At 56.7% G+C, this 17,432-nt stretch overlaps 1 protein-coding gene across 2 annotated transcripts in view; it reads right to left on the reverse strand.

Annotated features, from left to right (window-relative positions):
- The window catches only part of PRKAR1B (protein kinase cAMP-dependent type I regulatory subunit beta), a 179,957-nt gene that overhangs the window by 46,262 nt on the left and 116,263 nt on the right, over positions 1–17,432 (reverse strand). For both annotated transcript variants that reach the window (XM_024241248.3, XM_024241247.3), the window contains exons 5-7: positions 13,623–13,684; positions 12,426–12,472; positions 373–531 (exon numbers count right to left, since the gene is read on the reverse strand). In XM_024241248.3, coding sequence (XP_024097016.1) covers positions 373–531; positions 12,426–12,472; positions 13,623–13,684 — 268 coding nt within the window. The remainder of the gene's footprint in view (positions 1–372; positions 532–12,425; positions 12,473–13,622; positions 13,685–17,432) is intronic.

Consider the following 17,432-nt stretch of genomic DNA (forward strand, 5'->3'; position numbering starts at 1 on the left):
GCCACTGTGTCAGCAGGGAGCCATGCTCCTCACACCTCTTTGCTCCACCACCACAGTGAGTGGGTTTCACACTCATAGTCACCTCCTGGCCCAATATGGCAGCTGGAGCACCAGCCATCGCAACTACAGTCCAAACAGTGGGAAGGAGAAAAGGGAGGACGGTGAAGGGGCCTCCCCAGCCACCTGCCTGTCTTCTAAGAAGCTTCCAGAATCCCTCCACCCCTTTCCACTCCTCTCACAGGCCAGATCTGTCAGGGAGGCTGGAAGTGTCTTTTCTCCAGGTGCGCCCCCACCTTGAATAGAGCTAGGGTTCCCAGGGATGCCTGGCCGAGGGTGGGTGTTGGCGCTCTCTGTGCTTGGGCACCAACTCACCATAAGGATGCGCCGGTAGCTGTCCCGGTCGATCCCCCAGAGCTTGAGGTCTGTCTTGGCTTTCACAGTCGCAGCCCTGGGGGTGCCGTAGATGAGCGCCAGCTCCCCAAAGCTGCCTCCCTCGCTGATGTTGGTCACCCACTCTCCGTTCACATACACCTTTGGGAAGCAAGAGAGAGAAGCGTCACGGGGGCCAGGCAGGCTGACCTCCTCTGCATCCCGTACAGAAAGTCCCCCTAAGCTCTCTCCAGAAGGGGGTCCCTGCAGGGCGGGGCACAAACCCTTTTGCTTGTGGGTAGAACCCTGCGTTCCCCAGCAATGGGCCTGTGGACCCCAGTGCCCACCCCACCCCCAGCCCTGCTGAGAGCTACAGTGGGACAGCATCAGACCTCCACAGCAGGAGGGCCAAGTCGCCAGTGCCAATGAGACAATCACACCAGAGGCGGAAGCACCCGGCCCCTGCTCTGCGGCACAGCGGCCCCAGCCTGCCTCCCAGGCAGTGTCTGATTCAATTCATCAACTTCTCACTCAGCCTCTCTGGGCCTCAGTTTCCCTAGCTGCACCGTGATGAGCTGGAGCCTGTGATCCCCACGGGGCTCTGCTCTGGGGACCTGTGTGCTTCCTCTCCACTCCAGGCCATTCCTCTGTCCCCACCTCCATCAGCACACACCACTGGGCCCCGATGGAGCCGGGCGGCCTCAAGCGCAGACCTCTCCTGCCAGGGCCTCCCTCCCTACAGGCAGCGCCCGAGCTCCTCGGGCTGGAGTCTGAATGGGCGCCCTATGGCCGGGCGCTGCGGCCGAGCTGTGCCTGGGAAGGAGCCCAGACAAGATTCCCTTTCAGCCCGCGTGGGCCGCTGCCCCCGCACAGGGTGCCTACTATGCATTGACCATCACCACGGTCAGGGTCCGTGCAAGAATGGTGCAGATTGTTTATTATGTAGTGATTATGCAGATTCGGTTACTATAAATTGACACAATACACGCTTTATCCCCTCTGGGTGTCAATGAGCTTTAAGAATAGTTCCCATTGGCAAAGCAGTTCCCATTGGTTGCATATCGGGAAAGAATGGATTGCGATGAATCATGGAATCAATTCTTACTGAAATCAATGACTCATTATCTGGATAATAACTGAGGCACAGAGTCTTCTATCTGAAAGAAAAGGCCACGCAGGTGTGACTCCACAATTAGGTGCAAGCGAGCGCTGGGGAGAACCGGTTGACCACGAACTCTCGGGGGCACAGGGGCGACTGTTGTGCAAAGGCAGACTCCACCTGGCGGGGATGTGGGGATCATCTCCACCTGGCCCACCAGGCTCCCCAGTTCCTGGAGGGAGGCTGGAGCAGGATTACGGGGCAGAAGAAACACCAGCTTCCCCTCAACGATCCCCTCCAGGAATCAGAAGACGGCCGTCCTTCCACGGAGCCAGGGAGTGCCCACCCGCGCATGCAGGGATACGTGGAGGAGGCAGCAACTCCAGTGTTTTCGGGGCGAGGGGACCTCAGATAATGCCCTCCAGAACCTCTGCCTCTTGCTTCTCAAAGGGGACCCAGAGCTGGGGGAGCGCAGGTGATGAAGCCGGGGGAAGGGCCTGTGATGGCCGAGGCACAGCCTGGCCTCCCGCCTCGCAGTGGACACTCCCACTTTGCCTAAGTTTTTGTCAAAACCAGTTTATGGAGGCAGAACTTGCAAATAGGAACGTGCCCAACTCGTGCAGCACAGTGAGTTTCACGTCGCTCAGATCGGGGCCTCACAAACTCCCAGGGAGCTCACCCTGTGGGTCTCACGGTGTCTATCCACGCTGCGGGTGACAGACTCCAGGGTCCACAGCACATCGTGCTGCCAGGAGCATCCCTGTACGTGATGTGCATGCCTGGGGTGGCAGTCGCTACTGGCTCAGCTTCAGGAGGCATTCTGCACTCAACACCGTCCCCTCCAGCATCCCCTGCACCAAACACCATCGCCCTCCCTCCAGCACCCTCCACACTAAACACCATTACCCTCCAGCACCCTCCACACTAAACACCATCACCCTCCAGCACCCTCCACACTAAATACCATCACCCTCCAGCTCCCTCCACACTAAACACCATCACCTTCCCTCCAGCACCCTCCACACTAAACACCATCACCTTCCCTCCAGCTCCCTCCACACTAAATACCATCACTTTCCCTCCAGCACCCTCCACACTAAACACCATCACCCTCCAGCTCCCTCCACACTAAATACCATCACCTTCCCTCCAGCTCCCTCCACACTAAATACCATCACCTTCCCTCCAGCTCCCTCCACACTAAACACCATCACCTTCCCTCCAGCACCCTCCACACTAAACACCATCACCCTCCAGCTCCCTCCACACTAAATACCATCACCTTCCCTCCAGCTCCCTCCACACTAAATACCATCACCTTCCCTCCAGCTCCCTCCACACTAAACACCATCACCCTCCCTCCAGCACCCTCCACACTAAACACCATCACCCTCCAGCTCCCTCCACTAAACACCATCACCCTCCAGCTCCCTCCACACTAAATACCATCACCTTCCCTCCAGCTCCCTCCACACTAAATACCATCACCCTCCCTCCAGCACCCTCCACACTAAATACCATCACCTTCCCTCCAGCACCCTCCACACTAAATACCATCACCCTCCAGCTCCCTCCACACTAAATACCATCACCTTCCCTCCAGCTCCCTCCACACTAAATACCATCACCCTCCCTCCAGCACCCTCCACACTAAACACCATCACCCTCCCTCCAGCATCCTCCACTAAACACCATCACCCTCCAGCTCCCTCCACACTAAATACCATCACCTTCCCTCCAGCTCCCTCCACACTAAATACCATCACCTTCCCTCCAGCACCCTCCACACTAAACACCATCACCTTCCCTCCAGCACCCTCCACACTAAACACCATCACTTTCCCTCCAGCACCCTCCACTAAACACCATCACCCTCCAGCTCCCTCCACACTAAATACCATCACCTTCCCTCCAGCTCCCTCCACACTAAATACCATCACTTTCCCTCCAGCACCCTCCACACTAAATACCATCACCTTCCCTCCAGCACCCTCCACTAAACACCATCACCCTCCAGCTCCCTCCACACTAAATACCATCACCTTCCCTCCAGCTCCCTCCACACTAAATACCATCACCTTCCCTCCAGCACCCTCTGCACTAAACACCATCACCCTCCAGCACCCTCCACACTGAACACCATCACCCTCCAGCACCCTCTGCACTAAACACCATCACCCTCCCTCCAGCACCTTCCACACTAAACATCATCACCCTCCAGCATGCTCCACACTAAACACCATCACCCTCCCTCCACCACCCTCCACACTAAACACCATCACCCTCCCTCCAGCACCCTCCACACTAAACACCATCACCCTCCAGCTCCCTCCACACTAAACACCATCACCCTCCCTCCACCACCCTCCACACTAAACACCATCACCCTCCCTCCAGCACCCTCCACACTAAACACCATCACCCTCCAGCTCCCTCCACACTAAATACCATCACCTTCCCTCCAGCTCCCTCCACACTAAACACCATCACCTTCCCTCCAGCACCCTCTGCACTAAACACCATCACCCTCCAGCTCCCTCCACACTAAATACCATCACCTTCCCTCCAGCACCCTCTGCACTAAACACCATCACCCTCCCTCCAGCACCCTCCACACTAAACATCATCACCCTCCAGCACCCTCTGCACCAAACACCATCACCTTCCTCCAGCACCCTCCACACTAAACACCATCACCCTCCAGCTCCCTCCACACTAAATACCATCACCTTCCCTCCAGCACCCTCTGCACTAAATACCATCACCCTCCCTCCAGCACCCTCCACACTAAACACCATCACCCTCCCTCCACCACCCTCCACACTAAACACCATCACCCTCCCTCCAGCACCCTCCACACTAAACACCATCACCCTCCAGCACCCTCCACACTAAACACCATCACCCACCACACTAAACACCATCACCTTCCCTCCAGCACCCTCTGCACTAAACACCATCACCCTCCCTGCAGCACCCTCCATACTAAACACTATAACCCTCCAGCACCCTCCGCACTAAACACCATCACCCTCCAGCACCCTCCACACTAAACACCGTTCCAACAGGGGAAACTCCCTCCAGCACCTTCCACACGGAACATCTTCACCCTCCCTCCAGCACCCTCTGCACTTCTGTTCCGATGCAGAGGCCTCTTGCTGAGCCACGAAAGCAGTGTGGACTCAGAAGATGTGGACCTGAGGTCAGGAGGGTTTGCTTGACATGGGAGAGCCAGAGGCAGGTGACATCTTGTGCCCAAGGAGGTGAGTGAGCCTCTTGGCCCCTTCAGGGAATGAGGACACCACCCCCTCGAATGGCTGCCCAGGGAAGTGGCAGGACACCCCCCTCCCTTGGCAAAGAGCATGGGGATCCCGGGAGCAGAGAAGGGTGAGTCTCCACAGAGCCAGCCCGGGACAGCCGCACCTCCCAGCTTTCTGGGGTTCTGCCTCAAACGGGGGATCCGTGGCTGCTGCCGCTGCAGGCAGGACCCAGGGAAGCTGGACGAGGACGCGCTGCCCGTGAGGCCGGGAGAAGCCCAAGGCCTCCGAGAGCTCCCTCCACAGCCTCAGAGGAAACCATTGTGCGGGTCCCACAGACGGCCAGGGCCACACTGTGCTCGGCCGCCCAGAGGACAAAGGGGCCATCCTTCTCAGGACACTGGCCACTGTCACCACTCCCGGCGCAGTGCGGGCCCCACCCCAGCTGGTACGCAAAGGGGCTACTTCTTGTTGTGTTTCATTTTTTTGTTTTCTCTTTTTTTTTTTTTTTTTTTTGTGAGACAGAGTTTCGCTCTTGTTCCTCAGGCTGGAGTGCAATGGTGCAATCTCGGCTCACCGCAACCTCTGCCTCCCAGGTTCAAGCGATTCTCCCACCTCAGTCTCCCGGATTACAGGCACCTGCCACCACGCCCAGCTAATTCTGTATTTTTAGTAGAGACGGGGTTTCTCCACGTTGGTCAGGCTGGTCTCAAACTCCTGACCTCAGGTGATCCACCCACCTCGGCCTCCCAAAGTGCTGGGATTACAGGCGTGAGCCACCACGCCTGGCTTCTCTTCTTTTAAAAGAAGAAACGATGGGGGTCCCCCGCGGGGCAGCATTTACACCCCACCATCACTGCAGCTTCTCTGGCGCCGAGCCCACACTTGGCTCGGCCCTGCCCCCCTCCCACCTTCACTCACTCACCCTCTGTGTTTAGAAGTAGATGGTGGGGTGGGGGTGCCAGGAGCTGGGGGAGGCACATGGGCAGGCTCCTCGCCCACCTTCACTCACTCACCCTGTGTGTTTAGAAGTAGATGGTGGGGTGGGGGTGCCAGGGGCTGGGGGAGGTGCACGGGCAGGCTCCCCTCCCACCTTCACTCACTCACCCTGTGTGTTTAGAAGTAGATGGTGGGGTGGGGGTGCCAGGGGCTGGGGGAGGTGCACGGGCAGGCTCCCCTCCCACCTTCACTCACTCACCCTGTGTGTTTAGAAGTAGATGGTGGGGTGGGGGTGCCAGGGGCTGGGGGAGGTGCACGGGCAGGCTCCCCTCCCACCTTCACTCACTCACCCTGTGTGTTTAGAAGTAGATGGTGGGGTGGGGGTGCCAGGGGCTGGGGGAGGCACACGGGCAGGCTCCCTCCCACCTTCACTCACTCACCCTCTGTGTTTAGAAGTAGATGGTGGGGTGGGGGTGCCAGGGGCTGGGGGAGGCACACGGGCAGGCTCCCTCCCACCTTCACTCACTCACCCTCTGTGTTTAGAAGTAGATGGTGGGGTGGGGGTGCCAGGGGCTGGGGGAGGTGCCCGGGCAGGGAGTGTGTAATGCGGACAGAGCCTCAGTTTAAGAAGACAAGAACATTTGGGAAGTGGACAGTGGTGACGGTTGTAAAACAACGTGAATATGCTTAATGCCACCGAACTCCACAAAATGCTTAGAATGGTCAGTGTGGTGTGTCTTTTACTACAATTAAAGTAGGGCCGAGGGCGGTGGCTCACACCTGTCATCACAGCACTTTGGGAAGCACAGGTGGGAGGACTGCTTGAAGCCAGGAGTCTGAGACCAGCCTGGGCAACACAGCAAGACCCCGTCTCTGCAAAAAACTTTAAAATTAGCTGGACATGGTGGTGCACAGCGGTAGTCCCAGCTTCTTGGGAGGATTGCTTGAGCCCAAGAGTTCAAGGCCGCAATGAGCTATGATCACGCCACTGCACTCCAGCCTGGGCAACAGAGCAGGACCCTAACCCAAAAAAATAAAAAACGAATTTTAAAAACACACAGAACACAAGACACACCCTGAATAACATCTGATCAGATCGCCAAGCCGAGGTGCCCTGCTCCGGGATCACCAAGCTGAGGCGCCCTGCTCTAGGGTACACCCAGCTGCCCAGCAGTGCTCCCCAGATCGCCAAGCCGAGGCGCCCTGCTCCGGGGTACACCCAGCTGCCTGGCGATGCTCCCCAGATCGCCAAGCCGAGGTGCCCTGCTCCAGGGTACACCCAGATGCCTGGCGGTGCTCCCCAGATCGCCAAGCCGAGGTGCCCTGCTCCAGGGTACACCCAGATGCCTGGCGGTGCTCCCCAGATCGCCAAGCCGAGGTGCCCTGCTCCAGGGTACACCCAGCTGCCTGGCGGTGCTCCCCGGCCCCCCAGAAAGAGCTCTTCCCCCAGACGTGTTGTGTGAAACCAAGGGAAGCCCGGGACGGCCAGTGTCAGTGGGGATGACGTGACGCCTGGGATGGGGAGCAAAAAGAGGGAGTTGGGATAACAGGGGCCCGAAAACAATCGGGGAAGAGTCGAGCCCCAAACAGGGCTTGGAAGGGAGCTACGTTCCTGGGCCTGTGAAGTCAGCAGCTGAGTGTCCTTTTAAGTAGAAATGCTATGTTCCATGAATAAAATACATTGGAAGATATTTTTATACTTAGAAAAATGGATTATAGCTCTTGGCAACACACAGACGGCAGCAGGCACTTTGGGAGTCTCTGGAAAACCGTAATTCAAACCGAACCTGGTGCTCTTGGCATTTTGTCACCTGGCCGTCCCCCTGGACGCCGCTGGTCAGAGGGCAGTGTCCACCCTGCAGAAGTGGGTGACGTCCACCTCCAAGCTCTGCTGGCTTAAAGGGCCAGGGCCAGGTCCTTGAGGGGATGGCTTCCTGCTGGGCCTCGGGCACTTGGCTGGGTGCAGTTAAATGCCCACAGCAAACGGCCGTCCCTTCCCGCCACCCAGAATAAAACCAGGGAAAACCGCTAGCCTCAGGAACCCACTCAGACCCCTGGGTAGCCCTAGTCCTGCAGCCCCAAACCCGGGGAACATCCATCCCATTGCCCCAGGGAGGCGATTTACAGAAACCAGCAAACAAAATGCAGCACCCAGGGTTCACACAGCAGCTGGACGGGGCTGCCTGGGGCTGCCATGCGGCCATTTCCCCAGGCGCTGTAATAACAGTAATTATTATAATACATATGCCCATAACTCACCCGGGCTACCCGACATGCCACTTTTTCATTCCAGATTCCTTACTGAGCATCCTTTGATTCCCTCAAATGTGGCCTTCACCCACACGGGCCCTGCGGATTTACCCTGCACGCGAAGGGCCTCCCACATCACAGGAGAGCCCCTGCAGGCAGCTCCTGTGCCTGGCCCCACCCGGCCCCGCTGGACACTCCCTGACACCCACCCCTTCCCTGGCTGGAATATCTGAGATTGATGGAGGTGCTTGGTGTTCGTGCTCAGCCGCCCGGGACTCGCGGGACGGCCCCATAAGTCACTGCTGGTTCCCGCAGGGGGCCCGGCCATCCCACGTGAGCCTGTAGCCAGGAAGCGGGCATCCACCCACGGGGCTCAGACATCCTGGCTCTGGAGGGCCGGGTCCAGCAGGGGCCTTAAAGCTGCCTTTGTGCCTGACCCGGGGGCTGGGGAGGGGCAGGGACGGGCGGGGGAGGGGGAGGGGGAAGGGGAGGGATTTGCCAGGACAATATATTTGGGGAACTCCAGTTACACAAGGGTGACCTCACTCTTTCCTTTCTCAAAATTGCCTCCCAATGTCCCCGGGCCTGGCGAGAAGCCAGGCAGGACGCCACGACGCGTCATGTCTGAGAGAAAACCGTCTCCCCTCCACTCAGGCTTCAGCCCCGACCCCACGCTAACTGGGCCAGGGCAGGGGCTGGGCTGGGAGGGGACCCAGTGAGCTCAGGGCTGGAGGAAACTGTCCCTGCTTTGAAGTGGCTCCGGGACCGGCCTCTTCCACCGCCCTGTCATGTATGAAGGAGTTACAGACGGCGGCGGGAGGAGGGGGGTCTGTCCTGCTGGAAGGACGGAGGGAAGGGAGATGCCTCACTGAGTCCAGAGGTCGAGAGGTGGGTGGGGATTCTGCGAGGAGGAGGAGGAGGAGGAGGTCCCGCCAAGGTTGGCCGGGACAGCAACACCTCCCGGCCCCTTTGCCGAGGTCCTGGCCCAGGTGGGGCTCCCAGGAGCCTGGAGGCCAACAGCAGAAAGACAGGGACCTGATCCCTCCAGCAGTCCCAGCTGCCGGCCCCTCACACCGTCACCTCTCCCAGGAAGTCCTCAGCATGCTGCCGGCTGGGGCCTGGCGCTGGGGCAGGAGGGTGGCCACCCGCACTGAAGATTAGGACAAGCCTGGGGCGTGGGTGGCGGGCGTTTCCTCTGTGGGGTGGACAAGGCTCTTGTGGTGCGTGTGTTGGGGACATGAGATGGGGTGGGGCAGCTGCCAGGCGGCCAATGGGTTCCTGAATGAAGAGGCACAGAAGCTGCGCAGACAGAGTCCCCATCACCCCACACCAGGTACCAAGAGCAGAACCTCAGGAGGGTTATCTCAGTCTTCCCGGCAGCAGTGAGCTCTGTTCGTTTTTCTGAGTAATATGGAAATGGCACGGCTCAGTCACACAAGGGCCTGGGCAAAGGTCAGGGCCAGCAAAGAACACAGCCGGGGTCCTCTGAGACCCGAGTCCACGCGGTCCTGACCCGTCCACCACCCTCCTCGAGACACGACAAGTTAGGTGGGAACATAACCTGGGAGCCCCATGTTGGTTTCAGGCTCCACAAGGGAACTCCGGGTAAAGGGTTTGTCTCTTCCACATCTGTTCATTTTGGAGAAGCAAAGAACGTGGAAAACAGAATTCCTGGGGGTGGCCTTAACTCCAAGCTCTGCTGATGCAAACCGGCACCTTGAAGATGCCTTTGGAATTTAATTGGAAGATTTGAATGACATGGGCAGACACAGAAGAGGGAGAGGCATTCCACAGGGGAGGAAAGGCCTCAGTGGGGACCTATGGGGCTCCCAGGCCCACTGCAGGGAGGCAGGTCCTCGGTCATCTGCTGAGGCCAGTATCTATTAAAGCCCAGGCGCAGATAGATGAGCTGGGCCTGGCGGGGTCTTGTGGGATGTGTAGGAGTTCGTGAGGCAGAGCAGGAATGAAAGCAGAGGGGATAGGAGGGGCAGAACCAGAGTCAGGATATTCATTGGCTAATTTCCTGTTCTTGGTCCCTTTCCCCCATTAAGCCACAACCTCCCCCACACCAGAGCAGGCACCAGGTCCTCCCCGTCACAAACGCCAGGCATAAAGCAGGCACTCAATAAACATCCAGGAAGGAGATGGCAGGGGGAGGAGGTGACACCAGGACCCAGAGTGGAGAGGGTGGGGGAGGAGGCGACATGATGACTCCAGGACCCAGAGTGGAGGGGTGGGGGAGGAGGTGACACGGTGACACCAGGACCCAGAGTGTGAACTGGAAGAGGGGCTGTGAGTAGCACGAGATTTGGGGCTGGGATAAAGCGGTGGGTCCAGTCAGGAACCTGCCCATCCCATACCTCCCGCAGAGGCGGCTCTGCCCTCAGCACTGCTGACCACTGGGCAGGCCTGGGCTGCCAGGGTCTCTCTGGGATCAGCCCTGCCCCATCTGCTGGGGGCTAAGCCCCATTCCCTGAAGCCCCCCATCAGGCCCTGGTGTCTGGATACCAGGCACAACGGGGCCACCTCCTGGGACGGGCCCAGGCCCCAGGACGATGCCCGGCTGGGACGCTGGCCGCATCCTCCTCTGTCTTCTCTATTTCCTGGGCTAGGCTTTTTTTAAACTCGAAGCAAAGCCAGCAGGAGATGACTCTGTGGCTGGCAGCCGAGCCCAGGGTTGACCCGCCAGTGCCGCCCTCCAGCCTTCCCCCCCACACTTCCTCTGAGGCCGGGCAGTCCCCGGGACCTTTGGCACCTGCCTCAGTTTCCGTCCCTGGGGGAGACAGGAGCACCCCCACTCCCTGACACAAAGGTCTGCCCCAGAGGCTCGGTCTAGGGGCCCAGCCTATGGGTTCCGGCTCAGGACAGAGCACACCAGGGAGAAGAGAAACCGGCTCTTTTTCCGCCTGCGCGGGCCAGGCCCGAGGCACGTGCCCCTCGCGGGGAGGTGGGACCCCTGAGTCATTTCCTGTGCTATCAGCTCCGGAAGCAGAGTGGGCCTGCTCAGGTTCCCAGAAACATGGCGCGATGGGGGACAGACTCCGCAGCTGCCACAGAAACAAATGAGTAAATGCCCTCCCCAGAATAGTGTGGCCTGGACAGAGGCACAGCCACCGGAGGCCAAACCTCGAAATAGCTCGTGCTGGGTAGCCGGGGGTGGCGTTGCCTGCACGGCAGAGTGAGGAGGCCGCCTCTCGGGGCAGGTGGACAAGGAGAAGGGCAGGCAGGCATCCCAGACCCAGAGATGACTCAGCCAGCCTGGGAAGCAGTGACCGTCTCGGGTAGCAGAACCCCCAAAGCGTCCTGCACTGTGGGGGCTTCCAGTCTGTGTGCAGAAAGGCTGTAAAGAGATGGTCTCACGAGATGTCATCACTACGAGCCGCAGAGGGTCCTACAAGGGAGGCGTGGGACATGTCTGCTGATGCCCACTGGGAAGTGACATTTAGCAAAGAGCAGAAGGAGAAGCAAGAGCTAACGGGGTTCCCGGCAGAGCGGGGGACACACACCAAGGCCCTGGGGCCGCCAGTGCAGGCGGATTCCAGGAACCGAGGGAGGATGGTGTCACTGAGGTCTTTCCCGCTGACTCCGTCAGGGGCTCGGGCCTGATTCAAAGGGAAACAAACTCCTAGCGGGTGTTTTCCCAGAGGCTGTGCCATCAGCTCCGCACCGGCAAGGTCAGGCCGCCATGCGGGGGTCGGCCTGCGGAACAGGAGCCCAGCAGGGGAAGAGGGGGCCTCAAAGCCTTCATACCAGAGTACCCGGGCTCTAAACTGGACGGCAGAAGAGATGGGAACCAGAGGCTCTGGGCAAGACTGGGCTGCGGGGCCAGGGGTGATGTCATATGCCACGTGTTTTATACATATATGTATCTATTTTATACATACACATACACATGGCCTGGCCATGGGGCACGAGACAGGGTCTCCAGAGGAGGGGAAGCTTCTCCTTCCAAAACAGTGGGAGCATCTCATAAAAGATGCTCTTGAGACAAACGTGGGAAGATGACACAGTGAGATCCGACTCACGGCTTGGACGTTCCAAGCTGGGAGCCCAACACAGGCGCAAAAGGCAGCCATTGTTTGAACGTGAAGTCGTCGGTCCTACGGGGTCTGTAAGCACATGGCTCTCCCACCCACTTTGAGATGTTAACGTCCCATGTGGTGGGTGAGCCTGGGTATTCACCGGCCTCGGATCTGGAGACGGCGCTGGGTCAAACAGAACCGCCCTGGCCAGCACCCAGCAGTCCCAGCCCAGGGGCGAGCGGAAGACAGCGGCCCTGGAAGACCTGAGGTCGCTGCCGGCACCTGCCAGCATCATCCTCGTTTCGCTCTGCACTTCTCATATTCCCATATTCTCTTCTAAGAGACAGCAGTTGCATTTCTGGATTAAAACACTAGAAATACGGCACTCAGCGCAGTGTTTGTTGGGGGCCTGGTGCTGCCTGGAGGGCAAGTCTTCACACCGGACACGCAAAGACGCGCTATTTTCCAAAGACAGTTAGCGACACTCACATCCACTTCCCCTTGATCAATGACATAGAAGTTGTCTCCTTCATTCCCTGTAACAAAAGAAGAAAAGTCAACAGATACAAAGTACATCAAGACATACAAGTTACAGTTTCTCTTGCAAACAACTTTTGCAACACTGTTGCAGAGACCCTCATGGGCAACATCCTGGGTGCTATCAATTCTTTTAATGACAAGATTATGGAAACATTGAGATAACTTGTTAAAGAGCCTGTTCTTAAGTTTCATTAGTGAACTTTCTCTAAACAATGACAGGTGTTTTTCTTTTTGTTTGTTTTTTGATTTTTTGAGATGGAGTCAGGCTCTCGGCTCACTGCAACCTCCACCTTCCAGGTTCAAGCGATTCTCCTGCCTCAGCCTCTGGAGTAGCTGGGATTACAGGCACCTGCCACCACGCCCAGCTAATTTTTTTGTAGTTTTAGTAGAGATGGGGTTTCACCATGTTGGCCAGGCTGGTTTCGAATTCCTGACCTCAGGTGATCCACCCGCCTGGGCCTCCCAAAGTGCTGGGATTACAGGCGTGAGCCACCGCGCCCGGCCTAACAATGAGTGTTTTATACATGTATGTGTGTATGTGTGTATATATATTATATATATATAATTTTATATTACTTTAGTTTTATACATATATATTTTATTTTATATTTACTTAGTTTTATACATACATGTATCTATTTTACACATACACACATATGTATATACGTGTACATATACGTATACATGTATACAAATATGTGTGCACATATACGTGCATATATAGGTACGCATATACGCATATTATATGTGTGTATGTATGTATAAGTATATATATACTTTTGAAATTTGAGACAGAGCCTTACTCTATCACCTAGGCTGGAGTGCAACGGCGCAATCTCAGCCCACTGCAACCTCCGCCTCCCAGGTTCAAGCGATTCTCCTGCCTCAGCCTCTGGAGTAGCTGGGATTGCAGGCACCAGCCACCACGCCCAGCTAATTTTTATTTTTAGTAGAGACAGGGTTTCACCATGTTGGTCAGGCTGGTCTCGAACCCCTGACCTCAGGTGATCTGCCCACCTCGGCCTCCCAAAGTGCTGGGATTACAGGCGTGGGCCATCGTGCCTGCCCTTATACTTTTTTTTTTTTTAAGTGCATAGTCCATTTTTCCCCTCTGGACTTTGGCTCAGAGGAGCAGGCAGAACATACCTTGCTGTATAACGGTCTCCCCAGCGATGTGAGTGACAGGGAACATAGCATCGAATATGTCACTGAAAAGCAAAACACGCCAAATTAGGGCTGCAGGCGGCACAGGGACATTTAAGCCCTTCCTCCCCTCATTTCACAGTCTTGTGTAAATCGCTTCACAGTCATCGGGGAAAATGAGAAAATCCATGAGAGTTCAAAGAAGAAAACTGAAATCCTTCATGACCCGAGGGCCGGAGATGGCACCACGAGCCCTAGGCACACAACCTCCCAGCCCCATTTCTGTTCCGTGCACAGACGCAGTTTGCTGTTTTGGTTTTTACAGAAATGGGGTCACACCATACACGCATTTTGAACTCCATTTAGAAAAACAAAAGTAACAATAGATTGTGAACATTCTCCCGTCAGTAAATACAATTCTACTAGAATACAACCAGCAATGTTGATGACATGTTTTCTGCATTTTTTTTCCTTTCAGGGAGAACACTTTCAGTCGAAGGAGAAGCCTGGGACCCTTGACACAGAAGTGACATGTGCATTCGGAACCTCTCTGTGGAAAACACAGACCCTTCGTGACACGCAAACTCGAAGCCGGTGAGGACGAGTCTCGGGGCTGCGCCAAGCAGGAAGCCTGGCTGTCCAATGTTCCAAATCTGGATGTGAAATGGACCACGCAGACAGGACCCAAGGGGCATGGGGGAGCTGGCAGGGGTGCCCGGGAAAAGTGGGGAAGCACCCATCAGCCAGGAAGGTAGAGAGGCACCTGCCCCAGAACACGGTGCCAGCGTCGCACTCTTAATAATAGACGCAATAACCACCTTCGGAGACCGGACTTCTCAACAAGCACTCAGCCCACAATGTGACGCAGAGAAACCAGAGACCCAGGCAGGGAGTGCACCCACGGGGACACTCCGAGGGCGGCCTCCTGCCTGCCCTGATTACTTAAAAAGAAGATTCTTGGAAACCTTTGCGGGCCCACAGGTGCACCCTGACTCCCAGGGATGGGGGCTGAGCCACCCAGGAAACAAATAGGAAATCAAAGATCCAGACAGCCCTGACCCTCCTGATTCCAGGGTCCATAAATAAGTCATTCTTAAAATAGTGGTTGTTTTCTCTCTATTTAAGAATGCTTCTTTTTTGAGTCCTTGTTCCCAACTTCCCTGGCAACTCAGTTTCCTGTTTCCTCCGGGAGGGGGGCAGAACTGCAGGAGGGGTCAGCGTGTGGCAGGGCTGTAGGGAGGGCTGGGGGCCTCCACTGTCCTCCCACCTGGGGAGGGGTCAGTGGGTGGCAGAGCTGGGGGAGGGCTGAAGCCTCCACTGTCCTCCCACCTGAGGAGGGGTCAGTGGGTGGCAGAGCTGGGGGAGGGCTGAAGCCTCCACTGTCCTCCCACCTGAGGAGGGGTCAGTGGGTGGCAGGGCTGGGGGAGAGCTGGGGGCCCTCCACTGTCCGCCCACCTGGGTGGTGGGGCTTGGCCATGCTGCCCCAGCCCCAGTCCCAGGCACCTGGCCCCAGTGGGGACATTTCCTGGCCACAGCCTCCCTAGTGCACATCTGCAGGAGCCGTCCTGGCACTGTGCTCTAAACTGCATTTCTTCAAAACCACAAAGTATGGGTTCTCAGAATGAACAGATCTTTAAGAAATCATTTTACAATTCCTCCCTCTTTTTTAAAAAAAAATATTTCAACTTATAATGGTAAAATATTCCATTAAATGCCTTAAGTAATCAAATGGACACTGTGTACCCCCCACCACCCGGCTCAGGACCATGCTGCCTCCACCGCTCTCTCCTGGAAAGCCGTCCAGCATCACAGCTGTGGCTCCAGCGTCCTCCGGGCCTGGGTGTGGAGGGCAAGTGCCACCTCCATCACGCTTGCTATGTGTCACCACTTCACACACGGGCATCCGTGACCACACGTGTGCACCCGTGAAAAGCGTGCATTTCCAGTGGTGTCTGCATCATTGCATATCACTGACAGAAAGATATCCTTTCACAATTCGATTCTCCCTCCTGACGCATATTTTCTGAAATGCACCTGGGTGAAAACACAAATCTGGAAGCTTCTTTGCTCCTTTTACGGCTGCCAAGTATTCTTTTTTTTCTTTTAAGAGATGGGGGTCTCATTTTGTTGCCCAGGCTGGAGTATAGGGGTGCGATCACAGCTCACCGCAGCCTCGAACTCCTGGGCTTAAGGTGTCCTCTCACCTGAGCCTCCCGAGTAGCTGGGACTACAGGCACATGCCACCACACCTGCTTATTTTTATTTTTTATTTTTTAATAAATGGGTCTCGCTATGTTGCCCAGGCTGGTCTCCAACTCCTGACCTCAAGCGATCCTCCTACCTCAGCCTCCCAAAGTGCTGGGATTACAGGCATGAGCCGCTGCACCCACCCTGCCTGGCATTCTCTATATGAACACCCTCGCTCCTTCACCCGTTCCTGCCCAGATGGATGTTTCCAGTGCTTCTGGTTCCTGCCATCACACACGGGGCCACGATGGACAGGACAGAACTCCCCAGGAAGAGGGGGCAGGTCAATGTGGCCGCACCCCGATGACTCAAGGCTCACGTTCCACTCACGTGCTTCTACCGGAGCCTGAGCAAAGGCAGGGGTCGGCTGAAACCTTTCCTGGGAGGTTTCTGTCTCCAGACCAGGCTGTTCAGTCCTCGGTATCAATGAAAGCCGACTTTCCACACACCCAGGTGCCTGGGCGTGGCCTCGCTCAGAGCAGCCCCTCCTGGAGTGCCTCTTAAATGAGCCTCGCTGGGTTTCTCCGTTGGCCACATGGGTGTCCCTCATCTCCCCAGGTGTGCGCCTGCAGAGGAACACAGTCCCCAACTCTGTGATCAGCAGAGCCCAGAGAGCCCAGCCTCCTGTACCAAAAAGGTCTGGGAGCCCCATTTTTCTTCAGAGGAAACTTTAATGCTCGAATGTCACCAGCTTATCGCCAACAAAGGCCTGAACACAGACGTCTCCAGGCAACAGCCCCGAGGTGAGGTCGGCTCTGTCCATGTCCCCCCCGCATGGCTTCACCCTCCTTTTCCACCGTCTGCCCCTTTCACACAAAACCCCTGTGCCTTCCTCTCTCTCTCAGCACTTAATGGCATTAAAAGGCCCGGGCCTCTTCTGTCTGTAAATAAGAGTTTTCTCTTCTCATCCAGCAGTCACTCTGGAAGGTTAAGTGAAGCTGCTGGCTCAGATTTTAAATCGTCTCACATGTGGGTTGCCCCACCTACCCCATCAACAAACACAGCTTAGCACTTCTGCATCAGGGGCTGTGCTGGGTTCTGGGGACACGGAAAGCCCCCCAGCTCTCAGGCCTGGTAAGAGAAAGAAAAACACGAAGACATTCCAGCCGGCCCTTCCTGCGGGGGCTGAGGGCAGAGCCCCTGGTCTGTCTCTTGCTCCATCCTCACCCGCCCCTATGAGGTCAGCACTGCTGTTCTGTTCAGTTTCCAGATAAGGAAACAAGACACAAAGTAACTTCACCCAAGGTCAAGAAGCCAGGAAGAGGTGAAGTCAGGCTGAAGCCCCTATCATCAACGCTCCTCCATGGTCTGGCTTCCCTAGGGGCAGAGCCCTCCTCCGAGCAGAGCATGTGCCTCCCTCTCGTCCACCCCTCCCTCTCTCTGTCTCTCTCTCCATCTGTGCCCTGGACTGGTCTCTAAGCTGGGGATTGAGGGCCTGAGCGTCTGGGACGGCCACCCCCAGCTCTCTCTGGGCAGTCATCCAGTAAGGAGCCCCTGCTATTTGGGTCAGGGCTGGCTGGTGGTGCTGGGTCAGGACAGTTTCCAGGAAACGGCCCGTCTCGGGTT

Source organism: Pongo abelii, chromosome 6 (assembly GCF_028885655.2).
Source record: "Pongo abelii isolate AG06213 chromosome 6, NHGRI_mPonAbe1-v2.0_pri, whole genome shotgun sequence".
NCBI classification, from domain to species: Eukaryota; Metazoa; Chordata; class Mammalia; order Primates; family Hominidae; genus Pongo; species Pongo abelii.